General features: G+C 39.8%; 1 protein-coding gene across 4 annotated transcripts in view; it reads left to right on the top strand.

The window, feature by feature from the left end:
• Positions 1-25,144, top strand: part of LOC112404727 (A-kinase anchor protein 13-like) — a 300,167-nt gene that overhangs the window by 95,775 nt on the left and 179,248 nt on the right. Inside the window, exon 1 of one of the 4 annotated variants that reach the window (XM_024752828.1) lies at positions 22,599-22,645. The exons of the other annotated variants lie outside the window; for them this stretch is intronic. Coding sequence (XP_024608596.1) covers positions 22,643-22,645 — 3 coding nt within the window. The 5' untranslated portion in view covers positions 22,599-22,642. Of the gene's footprint in view, positions 1-22,598; positions 22,646-25,144 lie in introns of those variants that run through there. 4 annotated transcript variants of the gene reach the window in all.

Here is a 25,144-nt window from a genome sequence, read left to right as displayed (position 1 = left end):
TAAGAGATTGGTACTTTTGACTCTGAGAATAGATGAGTCCTTTGAGCGGATAAGAGTGGATGGAATTAGGATAGTGGACTATGGCAGAGAAGGCAAAGTTGAATCAAGAGAGGAGGAAGGAGTTCCAGAAATCTGGGGTGCATGTGAGTCTTTGACTTTTTATTCCTGGAGTTGTTAAATTTCAATCACACGCTAGTACTGGAAGTGAATTTTGAGCTGGAGCTGGGGAATTCTTTCATTCAGGTGCCCGCCTTGTGCAAACCCCTTTTTGGATGCTGGAAATTTAGCCATGAACAGAGTGGAAGGGTCCCTGCCCTTCCGGTACTTGTATTGTAGTGAGAAGAAGGCAGATAATCATAAACAAGAAAACATCAGGAAGAACAGTTTAATGAAAGTAAATAAAACAATAGGATGTGAAGTGATTGTGCCTGAGTAGAGGCTATTTTAGGCTGGGTGGTCGGGGAAGGCCTCTGAGGGGCGGCCAGTTAAGCTGAGACCGGAATGACCAGAAGGAGCCCGCCACGTGCAGATCCTGGCACAGTGTTCTAGCCCAAGGGAACAAGTGCAGAGCTCTAAAGTGAGGGCTAGGCTTGATACGTGTGGGGAACAGAAAAAATGGCGGCGGGGATTCAAGAGTGCAGAGGGGGCGGGGTGCGTCATCTCCTGGATGAGCTTGGAGACTCAGGGAGGAGACAGGGAGAAGCCTGATCTTGAAGCACTTCACAGACCATTGGGTGACCTCCCTAGGGCCTGCCTTTCATCACGTCTGAAGCCCAGCACAGCACCCACCTCTGAGTGTACTCTGAACTTCAGAGCCTTCAGTGGCTCGGGGTCAGGTCAGGCCTCTTAGGGATATTGGATTACTCCTAATGTGGAGCTGTGGGCCCTGGGCAGACTGGATTCTCAGGCAGTTTAAGCATAGTAATTTGGACTACCCATCTGAGGAAAAATAGTTTTAGTACTCTGTAGTCATCTTTAAGATCCGTGTTTTAGATGTAAATTGGATTTTCTTGAACGGAGGAACATTTTAAAGCAGATTTGGCTCTCATTTGTTAAAGGGCAGTGTAATTAAAAATTTCTGCTTAGTTTTTATATTCTTTCATGGTTGAATTGCTTCTGGGGAGAAAAAAATGTATTTTCAAAGTGCATTTGTGAACCTAAATGAACGGTGTGTGATAGGATTTCATCGTAGTCCTTTCATTTTCTGGTTTTCTGTGAATGCTTCACCTACTGGTGTAACACTCATTTGCATCACCTGTAACCTTTCTGGATGACAACTCCTTAAAAACAAGAGTGCATGTTCATATACTGCCTCCTGGTTTAAAATGCACATTTTGTAATGAGGTGGATAGACCTAGAGTCTGTCATACAGAGTGAAGTAAGTCAGAAAGAGAAAGACAAATACCATATGCTAACACATATATATGGAATTTAAGAAAAAAAATGTCATGAAGAACCTTGGGGTAAGACAGGAATAAAGACACAGACCTACTAGAGAATGGACTTGAGGGTATGGGGAGGGGGAAGGGTAAGCTGTGACAAAGCGAGAGAGAGGCAATGGACATATATACACTACCAAATGTAAGGTAGATAGCTAGTGGGAAGCAGCCGCATAGCACAGGGAGATCAGCTCGGCGCTTTGTGACCGCCTGGAGGGGTGGGAGGGAGGGAGACGCAAGAGGGAAGAGATATGGGAACATATGTATATGTATAACTGATTCACTTTGTTATAAAGCAGAAACTAACACACCATTGTAAAGCAATTATACTCCAATAAAGATGTAAAAAAAAATAAAACACACATTTGAATACATTATATCATTTGCTTCTCACAGCAACCTTGTGAGGGTGGAGGAAGCTTCATTCTTACCCTCATAATACTTGAGGAAATAAGAGCTCAAGATGGTTCATTTAGTATATGCAAAAGTTAGGGCTTTACCCAGAAATCGTGACTCTCAAACCCATTGTCTTTCTTCTGTATACCAAGCTGACATGCACAGTTGTTGTCCATAATTGTTATATAAAACACACAAATCTCATCCCACTTAATGTGATAGAGACTTGCACATATAAAGTCCTTTTTAAAATAAGTAACCCAAGTTTAGTCTTCCATTTCCCATATTTTTAAATTTTTTAAATGTTTTATTTGAAATAAGTTCACATTTATAGAAAAGTTAGAAGAATGCAACTTCACCTCTACTTATCTTTTATTAACATTTAGGTGTGACCTAAATGTGATTTGCTTATCATTTTCTGTATTACATATATTTTTTGAACCGTTTGAAAGTTGCTTTTCCCAGGCATCATACCCTATCCTCCTTAAATATTTCAGCATAGATTTCTTAAGAACTGGGACATTCTCTTTCAGAAACACAGTACAATTAACAAAAACAGGAATTGTAACATTGATGTAATATTCTTATGTAATGTAAGTCCATATCCAAATTTCTCTGATCATCCCAATAATGTCCTTTATAGCATCCTCCTCCCCTCTTCTCCCCAGTTCAGGATTTAATCCGGAATAACACACTGTATTTATTTACAGTCTCTTTAATCTCTTAATCAGGAACAGTTCCTCTGCTTCTCTTTGTCTTTCATGATACCGACATTTTGGAAGAGTATAGGCCAGTTAGCCAGTTATTTTGTAGCGCTTTGCTTCTTTTTGACAGAACAACTGCCTTTTAAAAGTTGCTTGTTAAAAAAAATAAAGATGCTCATTTGTTTCCCAAGTTTCATTATTGATTAAGTTTACCTTGCGTGAGTCCTGAACAGTCAGTAATGTCATCTTTGTGATTAAAAGTATTGCTAACAAGGAAATAAATGTGATAACGATGTCTCTATTGTGCATATGTAACTTCTTATAATTGTAAGGAGATATGTAGAACATCCCTGCAAAGTGTAGCCTAGAGTATCTGATTTTATTCCAGAGATGTATTCTGTGAAATAACTAACCTACCTAGTCATTTAGCGAATTGAAAAGGCATGCTAGACAAGGTGCCTATATCTCTTGAGTCCTGAACTATTATCTCTAGCCATTATGGGACTTAAGGTCTGAGCCACTTGTTTACAGTAAACAACATGCAGCAAACCACGTGGCTGCTAATAATTTTTATGAACATAGTACATGTACCCTTTGGCTCTAGAGCCCTTCTCACTATCAAGATAAAAGCATAGACTTTTCCAGGGAACTCTACTTCACTTCGCTGTACAGTAGAAACTAACACAACATTGTAAAACAACCATACCCCAATGAAAAAAAAAAAGCACAGACTTTTCCCAGAAAGGATAGGGGGGATGGGGAATGCTATCCGGTGATAAAAGAAAAAGCCAGGCACATGAAGCAAAGGTTAGTATTTATAAAACAAAATAGGCCCTACCACCAGCCCCACACACTAAGCACTAGGGGACCTAGCAACCTAGCAACTGGACATTAGCAACAGTAAATAAATCCTCCCCCAGACTAACAGCTGAAGGGGATGAAAGATTTTTAAACTTCTGAAGGAGGAGCATGAAAGGGTCTTTGGATGCTTCTTATCTCAGGCCTCAGGCTAACTCTAGAAGAAATGTGGCCAGGCCAAACCTGAAGGTCTACAAGGCACAAGGAGACAATAGGGGTCAAGAATAAGGAGATCGGGATTATTCCAGAGAAAGTCACTTCCGTTCTCCTCTCATCACTTTACTTTTCTGGAGAAAAAGTTGTGATGATGCACCCAAGTGATTGTCCCATAGTCAGCGCTCCTTGTGGGGATGCACTTTGTAGGAGAGGTCAGGACTGGAGAACAATTTGATGAGTCATAGGGATCATTGTATTTTCGGGGTGGTTGAGCTCACTCTGCGGGAAGAGTCAAGAAACTGAGCTACAGAGAGATTGAGGGATTTGCCTGAAATTTCACAGGGGTTGTGACAGATCTGGTCAGGTAGCAGGATCTGCAAATAATTAGCCCAGCCAGTGTGCAGGAGGCAGTGGCTTGAATTTAGGACTCAGAGTACACATACAGAGAAGTTGTGGTATAAGTCTGGTGGTAAGTGGGCTAAGTCAGAGGAAAAAAGGTAGCTGTGGGAATGCCGAAGAAGAGAGAAATATTTGAAAAGATAGCGTTGAACTCTTTTTCAAAGTATAACAGGTAAGGATTAGAATGTCTTTTGGGCTGTAGACACATTGGAGAGTAGTTTACAGTTATTAATTGAAATACCTCTTCAGTAGAAAAAAAGAGTAAAAATAAAATGTGGGTTGTAACTTTGGATGTACCAAGTCAGTAATAGCCATCCTGGTGAATTACTTGGTCAGATACTTATCTTCAGGAGGGTGGGTGGCTTTTTAGCCTTGGACTAGTGAAAGGAAGGGAAGGTCAAGGCCCTTGAACAGTAAGTGAGGCATTTCTCTTGTTAAGTGCAGCTCCTGCAGGTTTTTGATGTTTTTCTGTATTAGAATAATGTCCTTACTGGTTGCCAAAGTGTTCCAGTGGGCATTGGGCACTTTATGGTTAATGACACTCCAGAATGCATGGTTGTGACTCTTAACACTGACTCAGAAGGTTTATATTGGACGCTGATGATTCACTAGCTAAAATGACCATAAGGACACATTTAAAGAGGAAAAACTTGGGGTTCATTTCTCAGATCCTTCAGTTATAAACTTGTGGTTTTTTTTTGGTGTCCCCAAGATTTGTGGTCTATTGAACACATCTCTAGGTCTCCCTCAGGAAAACCAAAAGGCATTTTTTTTTACCTTACAAACTAAATACTTTTTTTTTTTTTTGTGGTACGCAGGCCTCTCACTGTTATGGCCTCTCCACTTGCGGAGCACAAGCTCCGGACGCGCAGGCTCAGTGTCCATGACTCACGGGCCCCGCTGCTCTGCGGCACGTGGGATCTTCCCGGACCGGGGCACGAACCCGTGTCCCCTGCATCAGCAGGCGGACTCTTAACCACTGCGCCACCAGGGAAGCCCACAAACTAAATACTTTTTTAGAAGCAGAGAGATAGATGTGAGGTATAAATTCTGTTCTAAGCGTGCAGCAAGGTTATGTATGGGATACTTATTACCTGCCATATGATTGAGATGAAACCCACATTTATTAGATTTTTAAGGGGAAGAGCCATTCTGATTACAAAACAAATTTCCAGAACCCCAACAGATCTGGTTTATTATGTCCTTTCGCATTTCTCTTTTTCCTTACCACTGAGTGTTTGCCTGGAACATCCTGACAGTAGAAGAACATCATAGGAAGGTAGATCTTTGGCACTGGATTCCTTTCTTCATTTAAAATGAACAAAACAAAGCAATATCCAGTGATTATAACTATTTCTATTAGAATAGGGTCCGTCTATTAAGATGATGTTGCTCTCTGTTTTCTCAAGGAAGGGAAAAGTGGGTTAGGGTGCTGGTATTTGTTGAGAACAACTTCTTGGCAGGGTACCCTGGTGGGCACTTATACACATTCCCTCATTAATCTTCACAAGAGACAAAAGATTTGGTCAGTATTTCTACTTTAGAGCCAGTGAAGTGAGGGTTCCAAGGGGTAACTGACTTGTCTTAGGTTGCAGCTATGGTGGACCTAGGGTTCAAATCCTGTGAATGATTCCCAAGCCCGTTTAAAAAAGGGAACAGAAGAGCCTTTCCATTTGACTCACATTTAGATCTCGAGAAAAACTTAGAGTGATTTCCTGCCATCACATTGGATTCTTGTTGACTCTGGACTTCTGTGTCCAGCCTCAGTGAAGAGGACTCTGTGCAGTGGATGAATATGCTGTGTGTGTGCTAATCAGAAGTGGCCTCAGAGCCCAAACAGGACCAGAAGGTGAGAGTGCAAGTGGAGATGTGCTCAGAAAGAAGAGGGTTTAAAATGAGCAATTAAAACAGTTTATTCTTGCATAAGTATAGTTTGCATAAATAATCAAAGCTGTGAAGGGCTGCAGAATTTAAATTACCCCAGCTTTAATCTTCTCAGTTGCCTCCTTTTAGGGAAGAGGACCTATTTCGTAATAGCAACATTTTATCTCTTCCTGGGAAATGTGTTTCCATAGCAGGAGTTGAACTAATCTGGCTATGCCTCTTGCTTGGCTATTACTTTGCCACATTTTTCTCTTACAAAGAGAGCTTTATCAGCCTTCTGATCTCTTAAATGAATTACCTGTCTTAGCCTTAACAATACATGTCTGATGGGTCAGCTCCAACATTTTGTAGCCTGGAGGCTCTTTCCATCCAGATCTGAGGACTGTGTTTAAATAATGACAACTTTGTCACTAGTGCCAGAAGAAATAAGGAAGTCAAGTGTTCCTTAATTTAGCTTTTGATGGTTTTACAGAGCAAGAGCTTCAGTTTCCTTCTGTTGGGACTTTTTAATCCATCTCCAGAAACGTGCTTTGAAGTTAACAGATTTTGCATTTGCAGGTAGCATTTTCTTATTTTTCCTTGGCATTTTCAGAGCAGATGAAGATACATAGAGGTCAAAGCCTTTTCAGGGTCTGTGTACATGATGCCTTTACAATAACTTGGTGTCTCCCAAGCATCTGGATATGGGGCAGGGGGGCTGGAGTTAAATTTTCCATTCGGTTCTAGTGAAGAGAAGTCTTGCTGTCCAAAGAAGACCAAAATGTAGTGCTCTGTACCCTTAGCTCATTCACCAAGTGTTTGTGAAGCACCTGTTAGTGAATGGAGGACCTGGTCTTAGAGGAATAGATTCTTTCACCGGGGCTCAGATGCTTGAAGAGTTAAATGACAGCACAAGCAGTACTTGTTCAGGTGCTTGGATGAGTTATACAGATGGTTACACAGTGACGGTTCATAGCAGGGAGAGGAATGAGATGTTGGCAGAAATGATAGGGAAGCCTTCAGGAAAGATGGGGGGCTCTGTTAGCCTGGACAGATTTGGCTGTGGAGAAAGGGAAGAGCAGAGCGAGAGAAGGGAGAAGTAAGGTATGGACATGGTGTTATCTGTGGTGGTGAGGGATCTGGCTTGACTGGAGAGGACAGTTCACAGGGGAGAATATGTGGAGATGAGATTGTATAGATATACTCTGTTCAATATAGTAGTCACTGGCCCATGTAGCCATTTAAATTAATTTAAACGAAATAAAATTAAAAATTCAGTTCTTCCATTGCAGAGTGCTCAGTTGCCACATGTGGCTGGCGGCCACCATTTTGGACAGTGCGGATATAGAATATTTCCATCATTGCAGAAAATTTTCCTGGCCAACACTGATGGAATATAGCATTTTACAAGCAGGATAGAGAGCAACTGGAGGTCTTCTGATTAGGCAGATAGTAACATGATGAAAGTAGTACCCAAAGAACATTTATGGAGAGGTGGGGAGAGCAGAGGAAGAGCAGTGAGGGACTCTCAAGTGAGTAGCCTGTTCACTGTTACAGTGTGCTGAATGCATGTGAGGATGATAAGCTGTTCCGAAGAACAAATGGATTTTGTTTGGTAGAATGACTGAAAGCATCAAAGAGCCACAGATATGAACACCGAGGATTTTACCGTGAGAGGCAGAGGGAGAATGGTGTAGCACCAATGGGCGAGGGAGGAGCTGCCTCGGCAGTCTGAGGGAGAACAGTTGTGTCTTTACAACAGCCTGTGGCGGAGGGGCTGGGGTGCGGTGGTGGTGGTGTTGGTAGTGAGGATTAAATGGTATAAGCATATTTCACAAATGATGGATAGAAACTTGAAATATATAGGTAGTTTTTAAAAGAGACCCATCTCCTTTATTTTGACAGTACAAAAGCGTATAAACATATCGGGTGGCTTCCTCTTGCATCTCTGCACATGCACTTGTGTTGACAGCTCTTTCCCTTGTTTGCTTAGAGGAGGGGAACAACATTTACTGAGCACCTTCCAGGTAGGGTGATTTATGTACATTTTCTCCTCAGCCTTGTGAGGCCCATATTATAGATGAAGGACAATAGCTAGTAAGAGGTGAAACAGAGGTTTTTTTTGTTTGTTTCTTTCTTTCTTTTTGCGGTACGCGGGCCCTCACTGTTGTGGCCTCACCCGTTGCGGAGCACAGGCTCCGGACGCGCAGGCTCAGCGGCCATAGCTCACGGGCCCAGCCGCTCCGCGGCATGTGGGATCTTCCCGGACTGGGTCACGAACCTGTGTCCCCTGCATCGGCAGGCGGACTCTCAACCACTGCTCCACCAGGGAAGCCCGAAACAGAGGTTTGAACTCAGAACTCTTGCCCTTTCTGTCTAGTCTCTCTAAGTAAGGATGGTTTTACTACCAGTCCCTCAAATTGCTACCACCCTCTCTTGACCTGGGAGCTCAAAACCTGATGCTTATATCACATTCTACATTTAGAGGTTGGCGTTAGCACTGAATTCCGCTTGCCATCGCTTTTTCAAATGTAAGATAGAGATCCTATAAACATTGTTTGCTCACAGTAATCATTGGTGTGAGAGGTTACCCGGACTGACTTTTAGCTGAATTGTTCTTGAGCACTGGTTTTCAAAGTGTGGTCCCTAACCACCAGTGTGAACATCATTAGAAACTTGTTAAAAATGCAGATTTTCACACCCAACCCAGATCTACTGAATCAGAATGCTTGGGGTGGAGCCTTACAAGCTATTTTTAAATAAGCGCTCCGGATGACTCTGATGCACCCCAGTGCTTAAGCATGAATCAAGTGAACAAAAAGGATACTTTTAAAAGCCCCTTTCCTGTGAATTAAATTGGAGCCTCTTGGGTAGATTTAGCTCTTCCAACATGGCTGACTGTTAACCCATCAGCAGTGGTTGGCTGGAGATATATGGGAAATGATATGCATTAAGTAGGACATTGTTTCAAATGGATGGATCTATGGTGGATTCCTGAGTAAATTATTACTAGATTATTGACTCAAAATAACGTCAAGGTGTGCAATATTGAACACAGGACTGCTTATTTCTTAGCAGGAGGTGGTAGTGATTTTCAATTAAGGGAGTTAATACTTTGCATTATTTTTCACAGTATTTTTATGTCATTTAAGATTCCTCATTTCTTCTTTGTGTGGTTGTGAATAATTAAAGCCAGATCTGCTTTATAGTTAGTTAGCAGAGCAGTTCATGATGCAAATGGAACTCATAAGAGCACCTGGGTTTTGGAATGGTGTTGTAAACAGGATTCTGTAATGGATTTTTGGACGGCATCAGTGAATTTTAAAAAATTTGAAGTCAGCCTTTGGGAGTTTAGCTATGGACCCTATGCTGAGTGAGTGGTACTGCAGGGAAACCAGTTACAGCTCTGTGTGTGCTAGCCTTCAGCTAGGTAAAACAGTTTTTGCATTTCTCCCTCTCTCTGAAATACAGTCAACCCTCTCCACTACCCCCAACACACACACAAAGAAAACTGCTCAGCTTTCAGTAGGCAGTTCCTGTCATTTGGCTCTATGGAGCCCTTCCTGAACTTTCAGCCTCCTGTGGAATCTATCACTCCTCTCTCCAGGCCCCAGCTACTCTGCACAGACTTCACTATAACACCTCAAGCATTTTAAATGATTGCACTTTTGCTTACATGCCTTTTTTCGTTTACTGTGTCTATCTTGAGTACAGAGACTTTATACTTGAGTTGTTGTTTTTATTGCTCTCACTTTAACTTCAGCTTCTATCACAGTACCTTGCACATAATAGGTTCTCATTGTTTTTGATTAAATATAATAGAATTACAGCTGTTTGGGAAAGAGCTTTGCTGCATGCATGGATGGTTATAAATGTCTGTTTAGTCAAAGATGAGATTTTTTTGTGGGGGGAGGTAAAACTTACGACCCTGAAGGGTAGGCCACTCAAGAGATCAAACAACATAGGGGACTTTGTGACCTGGAACCAGTGACAAAGGGTCACTTTGACCCCTGAGATGGGGCCTCTAGGAAAACTTGGGAATGATACGTGATGAAAAACTGAATTTCAACCCAAATAGTTTAATACTTCTGTGTTGTGTATGGGCTCTTTACTTGGAACTCCCTGTGTTTGCTTCTTTCTGTACTAATCTCACTTCATTGGTTTGACAAACCTGTGAATTAGGAGGAATTGTTTCTTACTTTACAGATGGGGAAACTGAGACAGTAAGATTTATATTTTGAAGTTTTAGTACAGCTATTAAGTACAAAATAAGCTACAAGGATATATTGTACAACACAGGGAATATAGCCAACATTTTATTATAACTACAAATGGAGTATAGCCTTTAAAAATTGTGAATCACTATATTGTACACACGTCACTGTAGAATATTGTACATCAACTATACTTCAGTAAAAAAAATAAAAATAAAGTTTTAGTAAGTTCATTATAAGACTAAAGATCTTTATTGCCCTCTTTGGAATTTACTGTGCCATCCGAGATGAAATTGTTAGGTAGTTTCAGAGTCACCCCAGTGAATCTGTAATTCAGAAATCCGAAAATAGCTCCATACAGATAGAATATTAGCAATATATTTGTATCAGCAGGGCTGTAGAAATTAGATTCTTCTGAGAGGTACACTAATTTATTGATTGATTAATGAACTGGTGATGTGCATCTTTAGTACTTTTTCTCATTCCTACACATTTCTCCTCCAGAGATTCTGATTGTTTCCTTTCATGTGGGTCCTTATCTTTAAGTATAGAGAACATCATATGTACTCTCAGAGATTTGTTTGCTTGTTTGTTCTTTTTTAAACCAAAAAAGAGCTATTGGCCCTTGTGCATCCTTGGAGCCCTTCACAAAGCTCTGTGTTTGGATTAACTGCCGACCCCGTGTGATATACAGAGCATCTGGCAGCTAGGATGGAATTTTCAGCTGTCTCTCTGTTATGTCCACAGAAGGAAATGTGAGTTTTATCTTACTACTCAGGCAGTGGTACATTCCTTTTTTGGTCCATGGGATCCACCAATCTGATTGTGGACTTATTTTCTGCCATTCCTGTCATCTTCTTGAACTAGTTAAAAGGCCAGGGGTGATCTTAACTCACCCTCATGACTATGAATTCCTCTTTGGTCACTTCCTGCATTCTTAAATTCTACTTTGATTAAAGCTTATTAGGTTTTGCCAGCATTGTCTGGTTCATCCTATCTTGTGTGGTTAAGGGATCCCAGGCAGCGTAATATGAAGGAGCTACTACTGTGGGTGTTTCTCATAGCCAGTGTCTCTTCTCCACAAATCCTCATTTTCCAGATCTCCATACAACTGGTTCTTTTATCCTTGCCACATGTACGAGTATGGTTATAGGTTGTCCATATCTTACTAGGTCTCAGAATTAGAAGTGGGTCTTCTTTATTATGAGACAAAAGTGGGCATTTTAAGAAGTGGTGTGCTGAGATTCCAACTCCAGTCTTCCTGTTGATTATGGGGTTGTGGTCTTGATTTTTCATTTGCTGTAATGTATGTATATGCAGTAGAAGGCAGCAGAAATGCATATTGTATTAAAATAATAATCCTAAGAGCCTCCATTTTAAAAAAATTAATTTTTAATTGAAGTATGGTTGATTTACAGTGTTTCAGGTGTACATCAAAATGATTTAGTTATACGTATACATACATACATATATATACACACATATACATACTATGTATATTCTTTTTCGGATTCTTTTCCATTATAGGTTATTACAAGTTATTGAACATAGTTCCCTGGGCTATACAGTAGGTCCTTGTTGTTTATCTATTTTATGTATAGTAGTGTGTGCCTGTTAATCCCAAATTCCTGTTTTTTCTGCGCCCCTACCTCCCACCCCCTTCCCCTTTGGTAACCACAAGTTTGTTTTCCATGTCTGTGGAGCCTCCATTTATTGAATACCTTCTGGTACTTGCCCACTATGCTACATGTCCTTTCATTTTCTCATTTAATCACACTAACAACCTCATGAGATAACTTTTGTCTTCTGTATGTTAAAAGGTGAGGAAATAGGGCAAGAGAGCTTCAGCCAGTTGCTGAGGTCGTGCATCTAGTATAGAGTCGGAGTTCACGCTAGCCTTTCTTACTTCAGAAGCCGGCCTCCCGATGTCAGTGTACTGCTACTGTGTGTCGGCGCTTACCCTCCATGGTGAGGGAAGAAGTGGGCTGTTGCTGAGGATTTGTAAAATAAAGGTATTGATGGGATTATTGAAGGCAGAAAGAGACAGTGAAAAGTGGAATTATTTGCAAAGAAGGGAAACTGTTTGGGGACAGACACTAGACCTTCTATGATAACCATTCCAGTGGGGTACAGTGCAGTGCAGCCTACTGGTTCTCAAACTTGAACCTTCATGGGAATCACCTGGAGGACTTGTTAACACACAGATTGCTGGGCCACAGCTCCAGAGCTTCTGATTTACTCCGCTTGGGGCAGAGCTGAGAATTTGCATTTCTAATAAGCTTCCGGGTGATACTTTTGGTTCTCAGACAACACTTGGAGAACCTGTGTAGAGAAAAGTGACTCCTTTGTAGGTGTCAAGTAGATATGGTTTTAAATTCCTGCTGTAGTACTAACCAGCTGTAGGAGCCTTAGAGTCTTCATCTGTAAAATTCAGCAGGGTAATACCTGTATTACAGGGTTTTTGTGAGGGTTAAATGTGATTTTTAAAATGACAACAATATCTAGCACTTATTGAATACTTACTAAGTACCAGGTTCTTTGAGAAGTGCTTCACATACATCATTTACTCTTCAACCGTTAAATACTGTTGTCCCCACATATAGAGCTCCTAGCACATGGGAGTTGCTCAGTTACCACTCCTGCCCTTCCCTGTCCGCATTTAAGAAGACTGGGAAATGTGTAATGCACCTTAGTTAGATTTTCATAAAGCTAATTTATTTCTTTTTAAAATTTTGACACTTTAAAAGGAAAACTTAAAAAAAAAAAACAAATTCTGGATATTTATATGCAATGGTTTTACCAGTAAGGCTGGATAAGAAAAATGTTGCTATCATCTGAAATGGTAGAATATTTCTTCTTACTACTTTACGGTTTTCAAGTATTGTGGATCGCTTAATGCCCATATAACTATTTATTATCAGTTAGGAAGCTTAACCAGCTTTAAGAAAGCTTTATAATTTACCTTTAAAACTAATCAGGTTTTTAACTCTTTCTCCCTTCCTTTATGGCTGCTTTTCAGAAGGTGTCATAAAGCCAATTTTGCCATCCAGTTACAGTCCTTCACCCATAATTAAATAAAACCCCAAAATAGTAAAGTTATTACTTTATTTTGCTTTGTTTGAGAAATAATATATTTTACGAGAAGAGAGTATAAAAGAAAGTAAAAACATGGAGATTCTGAAATGGGGGATATTTTTACTTACTTGTGAATGAGTGGGGACATTTATTCTGTGTCTGCTAGATGCTTGTTAAAATACTAGTACTTAAGGGGATTAAATAGTAACCCTAATCTGTGTAAGGCAGTTGAAGTGGTGCTGGTTTACAGTGAGCACTTGATGAAAGAGCCGTTATTAAATTATTTCAGGCACTTCAAATATATGGATATCCTAACACAGCTTCTACCCTTGTGGAGTTTACAATCTAGTGGTTCCCCAGAAGGACTCGAGGTGGCTCCTAGAAGAGTCACAGAGCTGGTGACAACTGAAGCTGGTGTTCTGAGTCATGCGACTTCAAGGCCAGTGACCTTGCCTCCCAAAGCGATGCCTCCCGTTCCTAATCTTGGTGTAGTTGACAGTGTCCCCACTGGCCAGCTTTGAATATCTCTTTTCGTGGTCTCACGGTTTGTTGTATCCTGGGCCAGGAATGAGATCTGGGCAGGTGTGGTTCAACTTGACGAGTTGGGTTCCCCTCCTGAGCCATTGCCCGGACACATGCCCATTACACAGACAGGGGAGGGATTGGAGAGACCTTGACCTACGTTCAGTGAGTGAGGCATAGTGTGTTAGATAAGGTAAGGAGGCCTTTCCCCTGAGGAAGGAGCCCAGGTGTCTCCTCAGGAAAGCAAGGCAGGGCTTGTTTCATGCTGTCCTCTCTTGGGCCAGTCATCAGTCAGGTGAGAGGAGGATGTGACAGGTAAAGGGAGCAGCATGGCCAGGTAGTGAGTGAGACATGTAGTGAGAGTGAGGCTTCAGCCTCTTGGCATCCTCCTGGTTTGGTATGATTGTGGTGAGTGTGTGGGGAGAGGCTCCGGGAGGGAGGGGAGGCTGGGGAGGTTAGCAAGGGCCAGGCTGTGGGGGCCTTGTCTGCCGCCGGTGGGAGGGACGCGCTCCCGAGTTAGGATGTTATCCTGTTGACCATCCGTGAGTTTCAGGGGAGTAACTTGATCAGATTGTATTTAGGAGACTCTTCTGTGGCCCCCTACTGTGTGAAGGGCTAGCCTGGAAGCCTGGAGACCCAATTTCATAGATGACTTTAGAGGAAAATCAAGAGAAGTGACCAGGGAATATCCAAGGAAGCTAGGGGGATGAGTATGGGAGATGGGTGGAACAGAAGTCAAGCTGATAGATTTTAATTATAGAATGTCCCCACTTGAATCATCTACTCTCTGGGAGGGCAGAGAAGGAAGAGAAGACTATTCTGTCAAGAATTAATAAAAATCCTTATGGTCTCTGCATTTTAACCAAATATCTGGTCCTGTTAGCAGAGGGGGGACTGTCTCTTGAAGTGTTGACCTAATTACTCTAGCAGTTCCAGAGAGCCGTGTAACATTTGTGAGAGGGTGAGGCTGCTTTTTAAAGCCACCAGCTAACTCCCTTCAACCAGTTTAGCTTTGCTTATTAACAAGAATAGATTGAGAGGCAGGGTTGTACATTGAAACAAAAAGCTCATACTCTTAGAATTCTAAAAAACTCTTTATTTTTAAGCAACACTTTCCATTAAGGGGACCATACATTAAATGATTTCCAAACTTTTTGTAATTTTGATTCCTTTTCCAGCTGAAGTTTCAAGATTCTTCCCTGTTACAGAGAATAGTTCCTAAAACCATTCTATACAGAGCACTCTACAGACTCATTGAGCGCCCTCTGCTGGTTTTATTTTAATGGACCAAATAGGTGGTGCTTGGAAATCTTTAAGTATTTGTGTATATCTTAGTGTTGAAAAATTATGAGGCTGGAAGACAGTATGAACTTTGATCATAATTAGTAGTAGTATTTAAAATAATGGTTTTGCATTGAGAAGGGGAATGCTTTTTGGCTGGAATATAGACATATTTGATTAAAAATGAATGCAGGTTATAGGGATTTCACTGACCCATAGCTATATCTGGCAAAATATTAGCCTGGTTGAAATAAAAACTAACTTCAAATGTCAAATAAAATGGTTACTTGTTTTCTAACATGAAAATCAACCAAAATCTGCTTATATGGAATGAATTTAGTTTATGCCCCAAATTAATAAATTTCATGGTTGACTTTGTTCATGTTACTTGAGGTGCTTTGAGACATCTTTCAAGGAAAGTGTTATGAAAAGGGCTTTGCTGGCCAGTCTGGAGAGTGGCCTTTCTTCTGAGGGGAGTGGAAGAGTATCTGAATATTTTTCCACTTAAGAGAGAGATGGGTAGAGTCCCTAGGGTAAAAAAACAGGGACGATGCTGTTTTGTTCTCTTCTCATCACTGGCCCCTTTGAGCCTTAGTTATATTTTACGTGACTGTTTAAGGACCACTGAGCTAAAAATTTGGCATAGCCAGAGCGTTAGATTTACGGTCTTTTAATTTTTCATCTCGTCATCTTAAGTGTTTAAATGGGTTAAGGAGAGAGACGCAGATTGTTCACAGGAAGAAAGTCCAGTTAGGAATTCATTCATTCATTCATCCAACATTTACTGAGCACTTAAAACAACCAGCTATACGTTTAGGCCATGATATTGCATTGAGTAAAGCAAATGTGCTCCCTGACCTCGTGAAGCTTACATGATAGTTGGGAGGAGAAGAGGGAATCAGGGCAATATGTAAATAAATATATACTCTTAGAACTTTATGTATGTAAAATATACACTGAGTGTGTATATATAAACTCATGTACACACATAAACGTAAATATATGCGTCAGAGAGTAAAAATTGCTATGGGGAAAGAACACAGGGCAAGCTAAGGAGAGTTGGGGCCGGGGAGTTCCATATTTCATTTAGGATGGTCAGGGAAGACCTCACTGATAAGGGGACATTTGAAGAATAATCATTAATGTCATATAAAAGTTGTTTATGATTTTCTTATTTGATCTTTCAACAATGTGTAGAAAGGACATGGGGGAAGTAATGTTGTTAAGCCTTCCATGGCTCCCCTTGCACTAGTATAAAGGCCAGAATCCTTGGCATTTCTTCGTGAACTCGTCTCCAGCTTATTGTTCTCTATGCTCAAGCCATAGCGTGTTACTCCTCAAACGGGCCATGGTTGTTCAAAGTGTGTAGGCGTGGACTAGGCAGACAAAGGATGAAGTCTTTCCAAGGAGAGGGAACGACAGTGATTCTTTTAAAACGTGAATCAGATTATGTCACTCTTTTCAGAACCTTCCAGTGGCTTAGCATCACACTTGGGAAAAAATCCAAACTCCATCCTCATCTCCTATCCAGTGTTATTCACTTGCTCTTCCAGGCTGACCTTTGTTCTGTATACATGCCAAGTTTATACTTGTCTTCCAGTTGCTGTTCTCTCGGCCTCGAATACTTGTAACTTGCTTCTTCATTCAGGTTTCTGCTCAAATGTGAATTAGCCCATAGTAGCCTTTCCTCACCAGCCTACCTGAAGCAGCCTCTCACGCCCACTTCAGACACACCTTAATCCCTCACGCTGTCTTATTCTTTTTAATAGAACTTTCCCCCTGATGTTATTTTTTATAATTTGGTTGTCTTACCTGCTAAAACATAAGCTCTATGAGGCCAGAAGCCTTGTCTCTTTCATGTTTATTCCCTAATTCTTAACAGTGTTTGACACATGTTTGATGATCAATAAATATTGTAATGAATAAACCCATTTTGCTGAGAAACAAAATGAGTTTCAAGTGGTTATTTATCAGGTCTATAAAACAACCAACTATACTTAGCTATTAAGTGATTCTGACCTTACTCCCGTGTCAGCGTTTTTTCCTACTTCACTACCCTTTGTGGTGGCAGATACTCTGTTAGTGAGTAACATGTTATGTTGAAGAAATAGTGGATGCTAAATAATATTGACTTGTGTATGTGTGGGCACATTTGTGCATGCTCTCTCTCCCTCACACGCACGCACGTACACACACACACACACACCTGTGTGTGTGTGCTAGTGCTTTGTGATGGTGTTAGTTGCCCAGAAAATGGAAGCCGCTGTGAGAACCATACAAGTTACTTTGGGGAAATATTAAAAAGCCAACAGAACCGAACAGCCCTATCCAGTGATTTGGGTTTGGGATTTTTTTTTTTTTTCTTTCTGGTAAGTCTTCTGTTTTTAGCCTGATGGCAACAACATCATGATTTATGTTAGCTCTTATCTTAAAGGCACTCAGGGTGCTACTTTGCCATGACTGTGCCTTATAAACTCGCCTATTATTTCCCTACCTAGAACACTCCAGTAAATTAGGCAGCACAAATGTAACTCTTGTGTCCTTCTGTAATTAAAGTTTGTGGTATTCTCCTTTTGAATGAATCCCAGTGTAAAGAAGGCCAAGGAACTGCAGTTTGGGGTGCTCACAAAGATAGAAATAAAAGATTGCTATTTCTTTGAGGTTTGCTAATATTATATATATATTTTTTCTTTTTTTTAAGCTTCATTACATCCAGTGTTTAAAACCCCTCTGATCTGGCAGCTGTTTCCTGAATGATTTTTGGATTCATTTAGTTTGTAGCCTCTTTCACCTCCTCCCACACCCCTGTCCACTCACTGCAACCACCATCTCTTTCAGAGGGAGTTCTTGTTCCTCTGGCTCCTTCCAGTGGCCTGTGTTTGAGATGACCCTGTGGGAAGCCTCCCTCCCCTGACTTTTGCTCAGTCTTGTGTCCAGTGCTTCCTCTAATTCCTACAGTACCTGAACCTTGCTTTTCCAGCAAAATTATTGTGGCTGAATTACTGCTTTATGTGTCTCTTTCTCGCTTGAAAAACTATGAACTCCAAGAGAGCAGAAATTGTCTTGTCTTCATATGCTCGGTATCTACTGTAGTATCCTACCCAAATGCTCAACCAATCTTTAGTTAAGTGAAGGAGGTGATAAGCAAGACAAACTTAGTGTTTGGCTTATTTGTAGCATTTTATGTTTTGTTTTTTAAAAGGATGAAATGTTTTTGGTTCAGCCCAGCAAACACTGAGCCCTTGCTGTACGTCAGGCCCTTTGAAGAGATGTTGAGTGTACAAAGATCAACTAGATAGTCAAAGATGAACTAGGTAGTCTCTTCCCCACCTTCACTGTAAATGGCTAAGCTTTCAGAAGGTATCTTCCTGCCTGGGATGATCTGTCCTGAGCCATGAGCAGCACTGGGCACAGCCATTTCTCCCCAGAGGCCTTCCTAGTATACCCCACAAGGCAGAGTTTGGGCACCCATCTCCTCCTCTGCACCTAGAGATGCTGAGTGTTTATGCTAATTATAGCACTTACCCAGTGGTATTCTGTCTATATGCATGTCTGTCTAGTCCTCTGGAGGGCAGGCAACAGGAAGTATTTATAATTCTAGTACCAGTTCATAGCAGAGACAAACTATATTAAATAGAGGCACTTCGTGCTTGTTTAGCATGAATGGATGAATAACTTAAGGCTTTGCTAATGGGAACAGAACAGAAAGGAAGGTAAAGAACACATTAATATTGGGCTATTAAATATCTTTCAACTATTTAACTTATCTACTTGATGGATGGACTAAAATAAAAATTTTATACTAGCAGTAAAAAATTATGAAATAAAGTAAAATAAACTAAAGGAAGTGTTTAAAGTAATAAAATATTTTCAAATATTTTAAGGCTCATTTACATATAACATTAATGTTTAGTATAATATTCATATTTTCAAAATAGCCCCAATACTAATGGTTAGCAGTCCTATTATATGTGATAGCAATAAGTCATTGGAAAATCCTTTAACTTTAATTAATTCAGTCCAGCTTTCTACCTGATTAGTACAGATCAACAATTATATTTTGCCTAGATCATATCATCCCCAAAGACTTCCTGTAGTTACTGAGGGTATTGTTAACAAGATGGTTAAAATAAAGAGAAATTTGAAATATTTTAGATGGTGGGAAATTAACTGCATCATGAATCTAGGAAATGACCTTTATTTTAGTTATGAGCTCTCTGGAATACTCAAAATGAGAAAATCTAAGTATTTTAAGTTTTTGGCTAAAGAGGGCTCAATTGTGGCTGCCATTAACAAAGGGAAATATGGTAAGTCTCATAATCTTTCTTGATGGCATTTGAGTTTGAGTTCCTTTTGGGTCCAAAGTATCCTATTTCTGGGGTTGAGGCACGGGAATAGGTAGATGAATAGTATGTTGTGAAAAGACCCATTTAAGGCTGGAGAAAAATGAAACAGTTCTGTAGTTTGCTGCTTTTCTGTCTTTGGATCTTTCCCTTGTGTGGTCTGAGGATTGCTTAAAAATCATTCCTTTTAAAACTGCAAGTCCTTAATCCTTGCCTCTTTTAGCATCACTGATCCTCTGTTCCCTGATTTCTCCTCTTATCTGGCTGGCCTTTTCCTGCTTGGTTTGTTTCTCCCTGCCCTCCCCTGAAGGAACCCGGGGTCTGGTCCTTGGCTCTCTGTTACCGTGGAGACTTCATTGGTGGTCAGGGCTTCTTAGTGCAGGTTGACTCTCAGATCTGCCTCACCAGCCCAGACCTTTTGTGACAGCCTGTCCTGCTAACTACCTCTTGGATGTATAATACCTACAATTTCCCATCCTGTTGGTAGAAGAAACTTGACATTTAGAGCTTATTATTCTCTTTCTCACAAATCATTCCCATACCCCCTCCCTTTTTTCCTTAGAGAGATACTTCCTTTTCTGTTAATGTTGCTTAATGTTTACTCTCTTCCTATCTTTGTTCAGCCCCCATTGTCAGTTATCATATTTCATCAAATTATTTTCAACCACATGCCTTTCTCACATTTATTTCTTTTCAGATCATCTTGGTACTATAGCAGTTTAAGCCCATTTTGCTTCCTCACACTGTGTTTTTGTAATATTTTCCCCAGATGGTTTCCTTGCCTCTAATCTCTTTTTCCTTCTTAGGATACTGCTGTGAGATAAACCTTTCTAGAACATTTGCTGCTTTTAGCATGTCACCCTCCACTCTTTGACCTCCAATTTTCTCCCATTACATACTACACAAGGCTGTGGTTTTTTTCTTGCCTACACACAGGTTCAAGTATGAATCTTTTGGCTTGCCGTTAATATGCTACGTAAACTGATCTCTGCTACCTTTGTTCGTTCATGTAGTTATTGAAAAGCTTCCTGTTGCTACATAGGCATTGTGTGAAGTGCCCCAAAAGACACAGCTCTTGCTTTCCATAAGCCTCAGATGGTGATGAGAAGTATGTACGATGTAGTGGGTTGAGTGTACACTTAAACACACTCTGGCTCTGTCACACATCCTTGGGTCCAAGCAGCCAGTGTGCCTAGGTTTGAGTTTACCCCAAATGTAAGCGTGTCTCCTGCCTGCTCTCTCCTTCAGCACCTCCGGATACTTCTGTGTCCCTTGTTTTCGGCACCCTCTTCCTTCTTCCTGCCTAATACGGGACGTGTCCACAGCCTCTCTTTCTCTTTTATGGCCTGGACCATTTTGAAGAATACAGTACCCCTGTTCTACCTATAGACCTTTTGGTGTCTGTCACTTGCTGGCTATTGAACATGTGTTTCTTCTACTGATAATTGCCTCTTTGCACATTTCTCCTTTCTGACACTTAACTCTGTCTCCTGCACTTAACCTTAGTGTCAGAATTGTGGAAAGAATACAGACTTTGGAATCCTACTTGGGTTTGAATCCCAGCTGTAGCCCTTTCTAGCTTTGTTCTTAGACAAGACATTAAAAATCTTCTGGGTTACAGTCTTCTCATCTCCAAAGCAGGGGTAAAGATACTCACCCTGCAGTGTTTGCAAAGCAGCTGGTTCTGCCTCCGACCTGCAGAAAATGGTTGTTGTAGTGAGCCTGTGTCCCTTTCTCCTGTCACCAATCTCCTGTCGTGTTTATTGTTTATAGAATACTAATTTGTGATTAAAATGGTTGCTGCGTTGTATTAGTTATTTTTCCTCTATTGTTGGGTAAGAGACAGTTGTACAGGGGTGAGGACAGGCTCCATGCTCCCAGCCTGGGGTGGAGTGCCAACGGAACTTTATAAGCAAAGTTTGCTGTTGGTATAGAGCTTTGTCCACATCTGTGATGATAGAGCATAACATATCCCCAGTCCTTAAGTCCTTTAAAGCCTTTTGAATTAAACACTTTTTTCCTTCTCTTTATGTTCTTAAAACTTTATGTGTGGAAATAATTTCAAATTTATAAAAAGTGGTAAAAAACAGTACAAAGAATACCCAGTTATTGGTTACTCAGGATTACACCTGTTAACGTTTTACCCCATTTGATTTTTTATCATTTGCACTCTCTAGCTAAAAACCTAGATACATCCACAGTGTTTCCTTCACTATCTGTCAGCAAGGTGCATATATCCTGGCCTTTTATCCCTGAAGTGCTTCAGTCTGAATTTTCTAAGACTGGAGCTGCTCTCTTATAAATCACAGTAGGGTTAACTACTGGTTTTTAGTTGTCATGCCTCTTTTAGCCTTCTTTAATATGGGACATGTCCACAGCCTCTCTTTATCTTTTATGGCCTTGACCATTTTGAAGAACACAGTACCCCTCTCCTTTTTAATAGAACGTTTCTCATTTTTTATTTGGCTCGTGCTTCCTTGTGGTTAGATTGAGGTTTTGTGTTCCTGGTCAGAGTAATGCATAGGTAATTTTATGTCCTTCTCGGGGTATCACATATGGAGGCACACAGTATTCATTTATCTCTACTGAGGATGTTTATTTTGATTATCTGGTCAAGGTTTTGGTAGATTTATTCCCTGAATAAATACTGCTTTTTTTCTTCCTTGTAACTTGTTAGAAGTCTGGGGGGAGACAATGTTTAAGACAGTATATATATCTTGTTAACTCATCAGAATTTCCCCCTAAGTTGAGCATTCATTGAAAATTTTTGCTGGAATCAATGTCTACCATTATGATTGCAAAATGATAGTTTTACTACTTTAGCACTTTTCCCAGTTGGACTGTCAGTCTTCATCATTCCACCATACATAAGAGTTCTCGCTTTTCCTCTTTCTGTCTATTGTTAATATAGATTTATGACGTCCTTTTTTTTTATTGTTTATAATTCATTATTGTTCTTAACTGACAGTTTGGTCTAAAATTGGTCCCAGATTTGGCCAGAGGAAGCTACGTCAATGTGCAGCATGGCAGCATGTCCCCATCCTTTTTTTTTTTCTGTCAAAACAAGATGTTCCCTTATTTTCTGTCAGTTTCCTTATTTTCTATCAAAACAAGATGTTTCAGTCTCATCTTGTACATACCCTGACCTAGACCTGGAAACAGCCATTTCTTTGAGCAGCCTTGGTTCGTTTTAGTGGAGAATGCTATCAGTGACCAAGATCTGAGCATTAGGTATGCTCATTGCTACTGGGTGTCCCTCTGTGGTGTGAGGCTTTAATGAAATTAAAAACTAGCTGCCCTGCGTTTCCAGAGGATAGACTTTGCGTTTCAGACAGTGGAAAAGCTATAGCTGACTGTCAGTCTTTGGTTGCTTTAGGAAATGATTATGCAAAATGGTATGTCAGTTGCCGGTACTCTTGTATTTAAAGGCGAGAATGAAGCTAATTGCATGGATGCATATAGTATCTGAATTATACAAGGACTCGCTTTGGAGTTATTCTTTTGGTACTATAATATTTACCACCTCATGGAAAGATAATACTTTGGAGTAATGCTCAGTATTTACTTAGTATTACTTACTTTCTTTGTTTCACTTTTCCCTTATGATTGTTGGGTATAAATCTTGTCATTTTGGCAAACTGGGAAATTGATTTGGGTAGACCTGTAAGCCTCCTTTAAGATTCTTGAATAAAAGCTAGTTATTGTTATAACTTCATCATTCTGGGATCCTGCAAGAATATCTGTACTAAATATTTATGTCTGCAAGATATAAAAATTAGCCTCAGAAATGTAACTTAATTTTAACTTTGAATATCTGATCATATAAATTATTTGAAAATTTTTTTCTTGGAAACTTCTTATTTTAAAATAATTTCAAATTTACAGAAAAGTTATAAATCCCATATACCCTAAACCCAGATTCACCAGCTGTTAACATTCTGCCTCATTTGCTTAATCATTATCTCTCATTTTTTACCCTGAATCATTTGAGAGTAACTTGTAGACGTGCTCCTTTACCCCAAATACTTCATTGTGTATTTCTTAAGAACAAGGATATTCTCTTACATAACCACAGCACAGCTACCAAAACCAGGACAATTTTAACATTGGTGCAGTGTTAAATGTGTAAACCTCATTCAAATCTGGACACTTGTCCCGTTAATGTCCTTAATAGCAATTTGTTTTTATTGTTCAGGATCCAGCCCAGGATCATGTATCGCATTTAGTTGGAAAGTCTTTTCAGTCTCCTTAATCTGGAAAGTCTTTTCAGTCTCCTTAATCTTAATCTGGAATAGTACTTCAGTCTTTCTTTGTTTTCCATTAGTGACATTCTGGTAGAGTACAGGCCAGTTTTTTTGTGTGTGTTTGTTTTTTAATTTTTATAGAAGGCCTCTCAATTTGGGTTTGTCTGATGTTTTCTTCTGACTAGGTTGAGGTTATGCACTTTTATTAGGAACACTAAGTGATGCTGTGTCCTCAGTGGGTGGGATCAGAAGACATGTGATGTTAGTTCATTTCATTTTTTGTGTTGTTAACTTTTTTGATCACTTGATTCATATGGTATGTGCCAGGTTTCTATCTTTCCCTTTGTAATTTATAAGTGAGCAGATTATTTTTAAAAGTAAGTTTTTTCTTTTTAAAATAATCCATCTTTATTTTTAAAAATTGGAAAACCAAAGCACAAAGTAAATTAAAATTGGCCTCAATTACTACCTAGGAATAACTACTATTAAAGTTTTGGGATCTCCTTTTCTTTCTTTTCCAATATGTGTTTTGAGCACCTGCTACTTATTATTCTAGACAAAGGGAATATCTCAGTGAGTAAAACGTGTTCTCATGGGGCTTACATTCTGGTAAATAATAATAGCTATCATTTATTTATTTTTATTGAGATATAATTAACATATAACATTGTATGAGTTTGAGGTATACAACATAATGATTTGATATATTGCAAAATGATTACCACAGTAAGTTTAGTTAACATCCATCACATATAGTTACAGATTTTTTCTTGTGATGAGAACATTTAATATTTATTCTCTTAGCAACTTTCACATGAACAATACAGTATTGTTAACTAGTTAACTGTAGTCATCATGCTGTACGGTACATTATAACTATCATTTATTGAACATTTATTATGTGCCAGTGCACTGCTGTAGGTGCTTTGCTTTTATCAGTCATTTAATTCTTAAAACAACCTTATGAGGTAAGTGTGATCGTTGCTCTCTTATGGCAGAGAATTTAGTATACCCCATGTTAAACAGCTGCAAAGTGATGTGCCATACTGTGATTCAGGCAGAGACCATCCTCTTAACTACTGTGGTGTGGTAACAAGTTATAAGCCAAGTCTGAAAGTTAGAAAGCAAATTAAGGTGGTGATTCTGTTCAACTCTTGGGAACAGAGCTATGGCAGCATTGTTGTCTATACCTGAGATGCTTTGTACTTTCCTAGGGTTTTCTCTTACTCCGTGTAAGCAGTGAGCTCTCTTGATTCGGCCTCCCTAAGGAAATTCTCTTACTTTTCCCCTCTTCCCTTCTGCTGACCTGTTCTCAGTGATGTGACGGTTAAAAAGAAAAAACCAAACCAAACCCTGATTTGTAGCATTTGCCAATTTCAGTGGTGTAAATATACCCATAATCGTTGACTTCAAGATATCAATGCTACATCACTGAACACAGAATTGGCAAGAGGTGTGTTGGGAAAAGATGTGCAGTAGCACATCATTATAACAGATACAACAGATGTAAACCTCAAGAGCGTAGATAATAGTAAGATGTGGCAAAAGATTAAAATGTGATGTTTTGAGTATTTATTACATCTCTTTTTAATTTATTTAATTGTAAGCTTATATCATTTACTTTTTTTTTTTTTTTTTTTTTTTTTTTTT

This window comes from Neophocaena asiaeorientalis, unplaced genomic scaffold, assembly GCF_003031525.2.
Source record: "Neophocaena asiaeorientalis asiaeorientalis breed wild unplaced genomic scaffold, Neophocaena_asiaeorientalis_V1.1 scaffold109, whole genome shotgun sequence".
Classification (NCBI taxonomy): Eukaryota; Metazoa; Chordata; class Mammalia; order Artiodactyla; family Phocoenidae; genus Neophocaena; species Neophocaena asiaeorientalis.
Note: the sequence above shows the minus strand (reverse complement) of the source record. Positions and strands in the feature narration are given on the sequence as shown.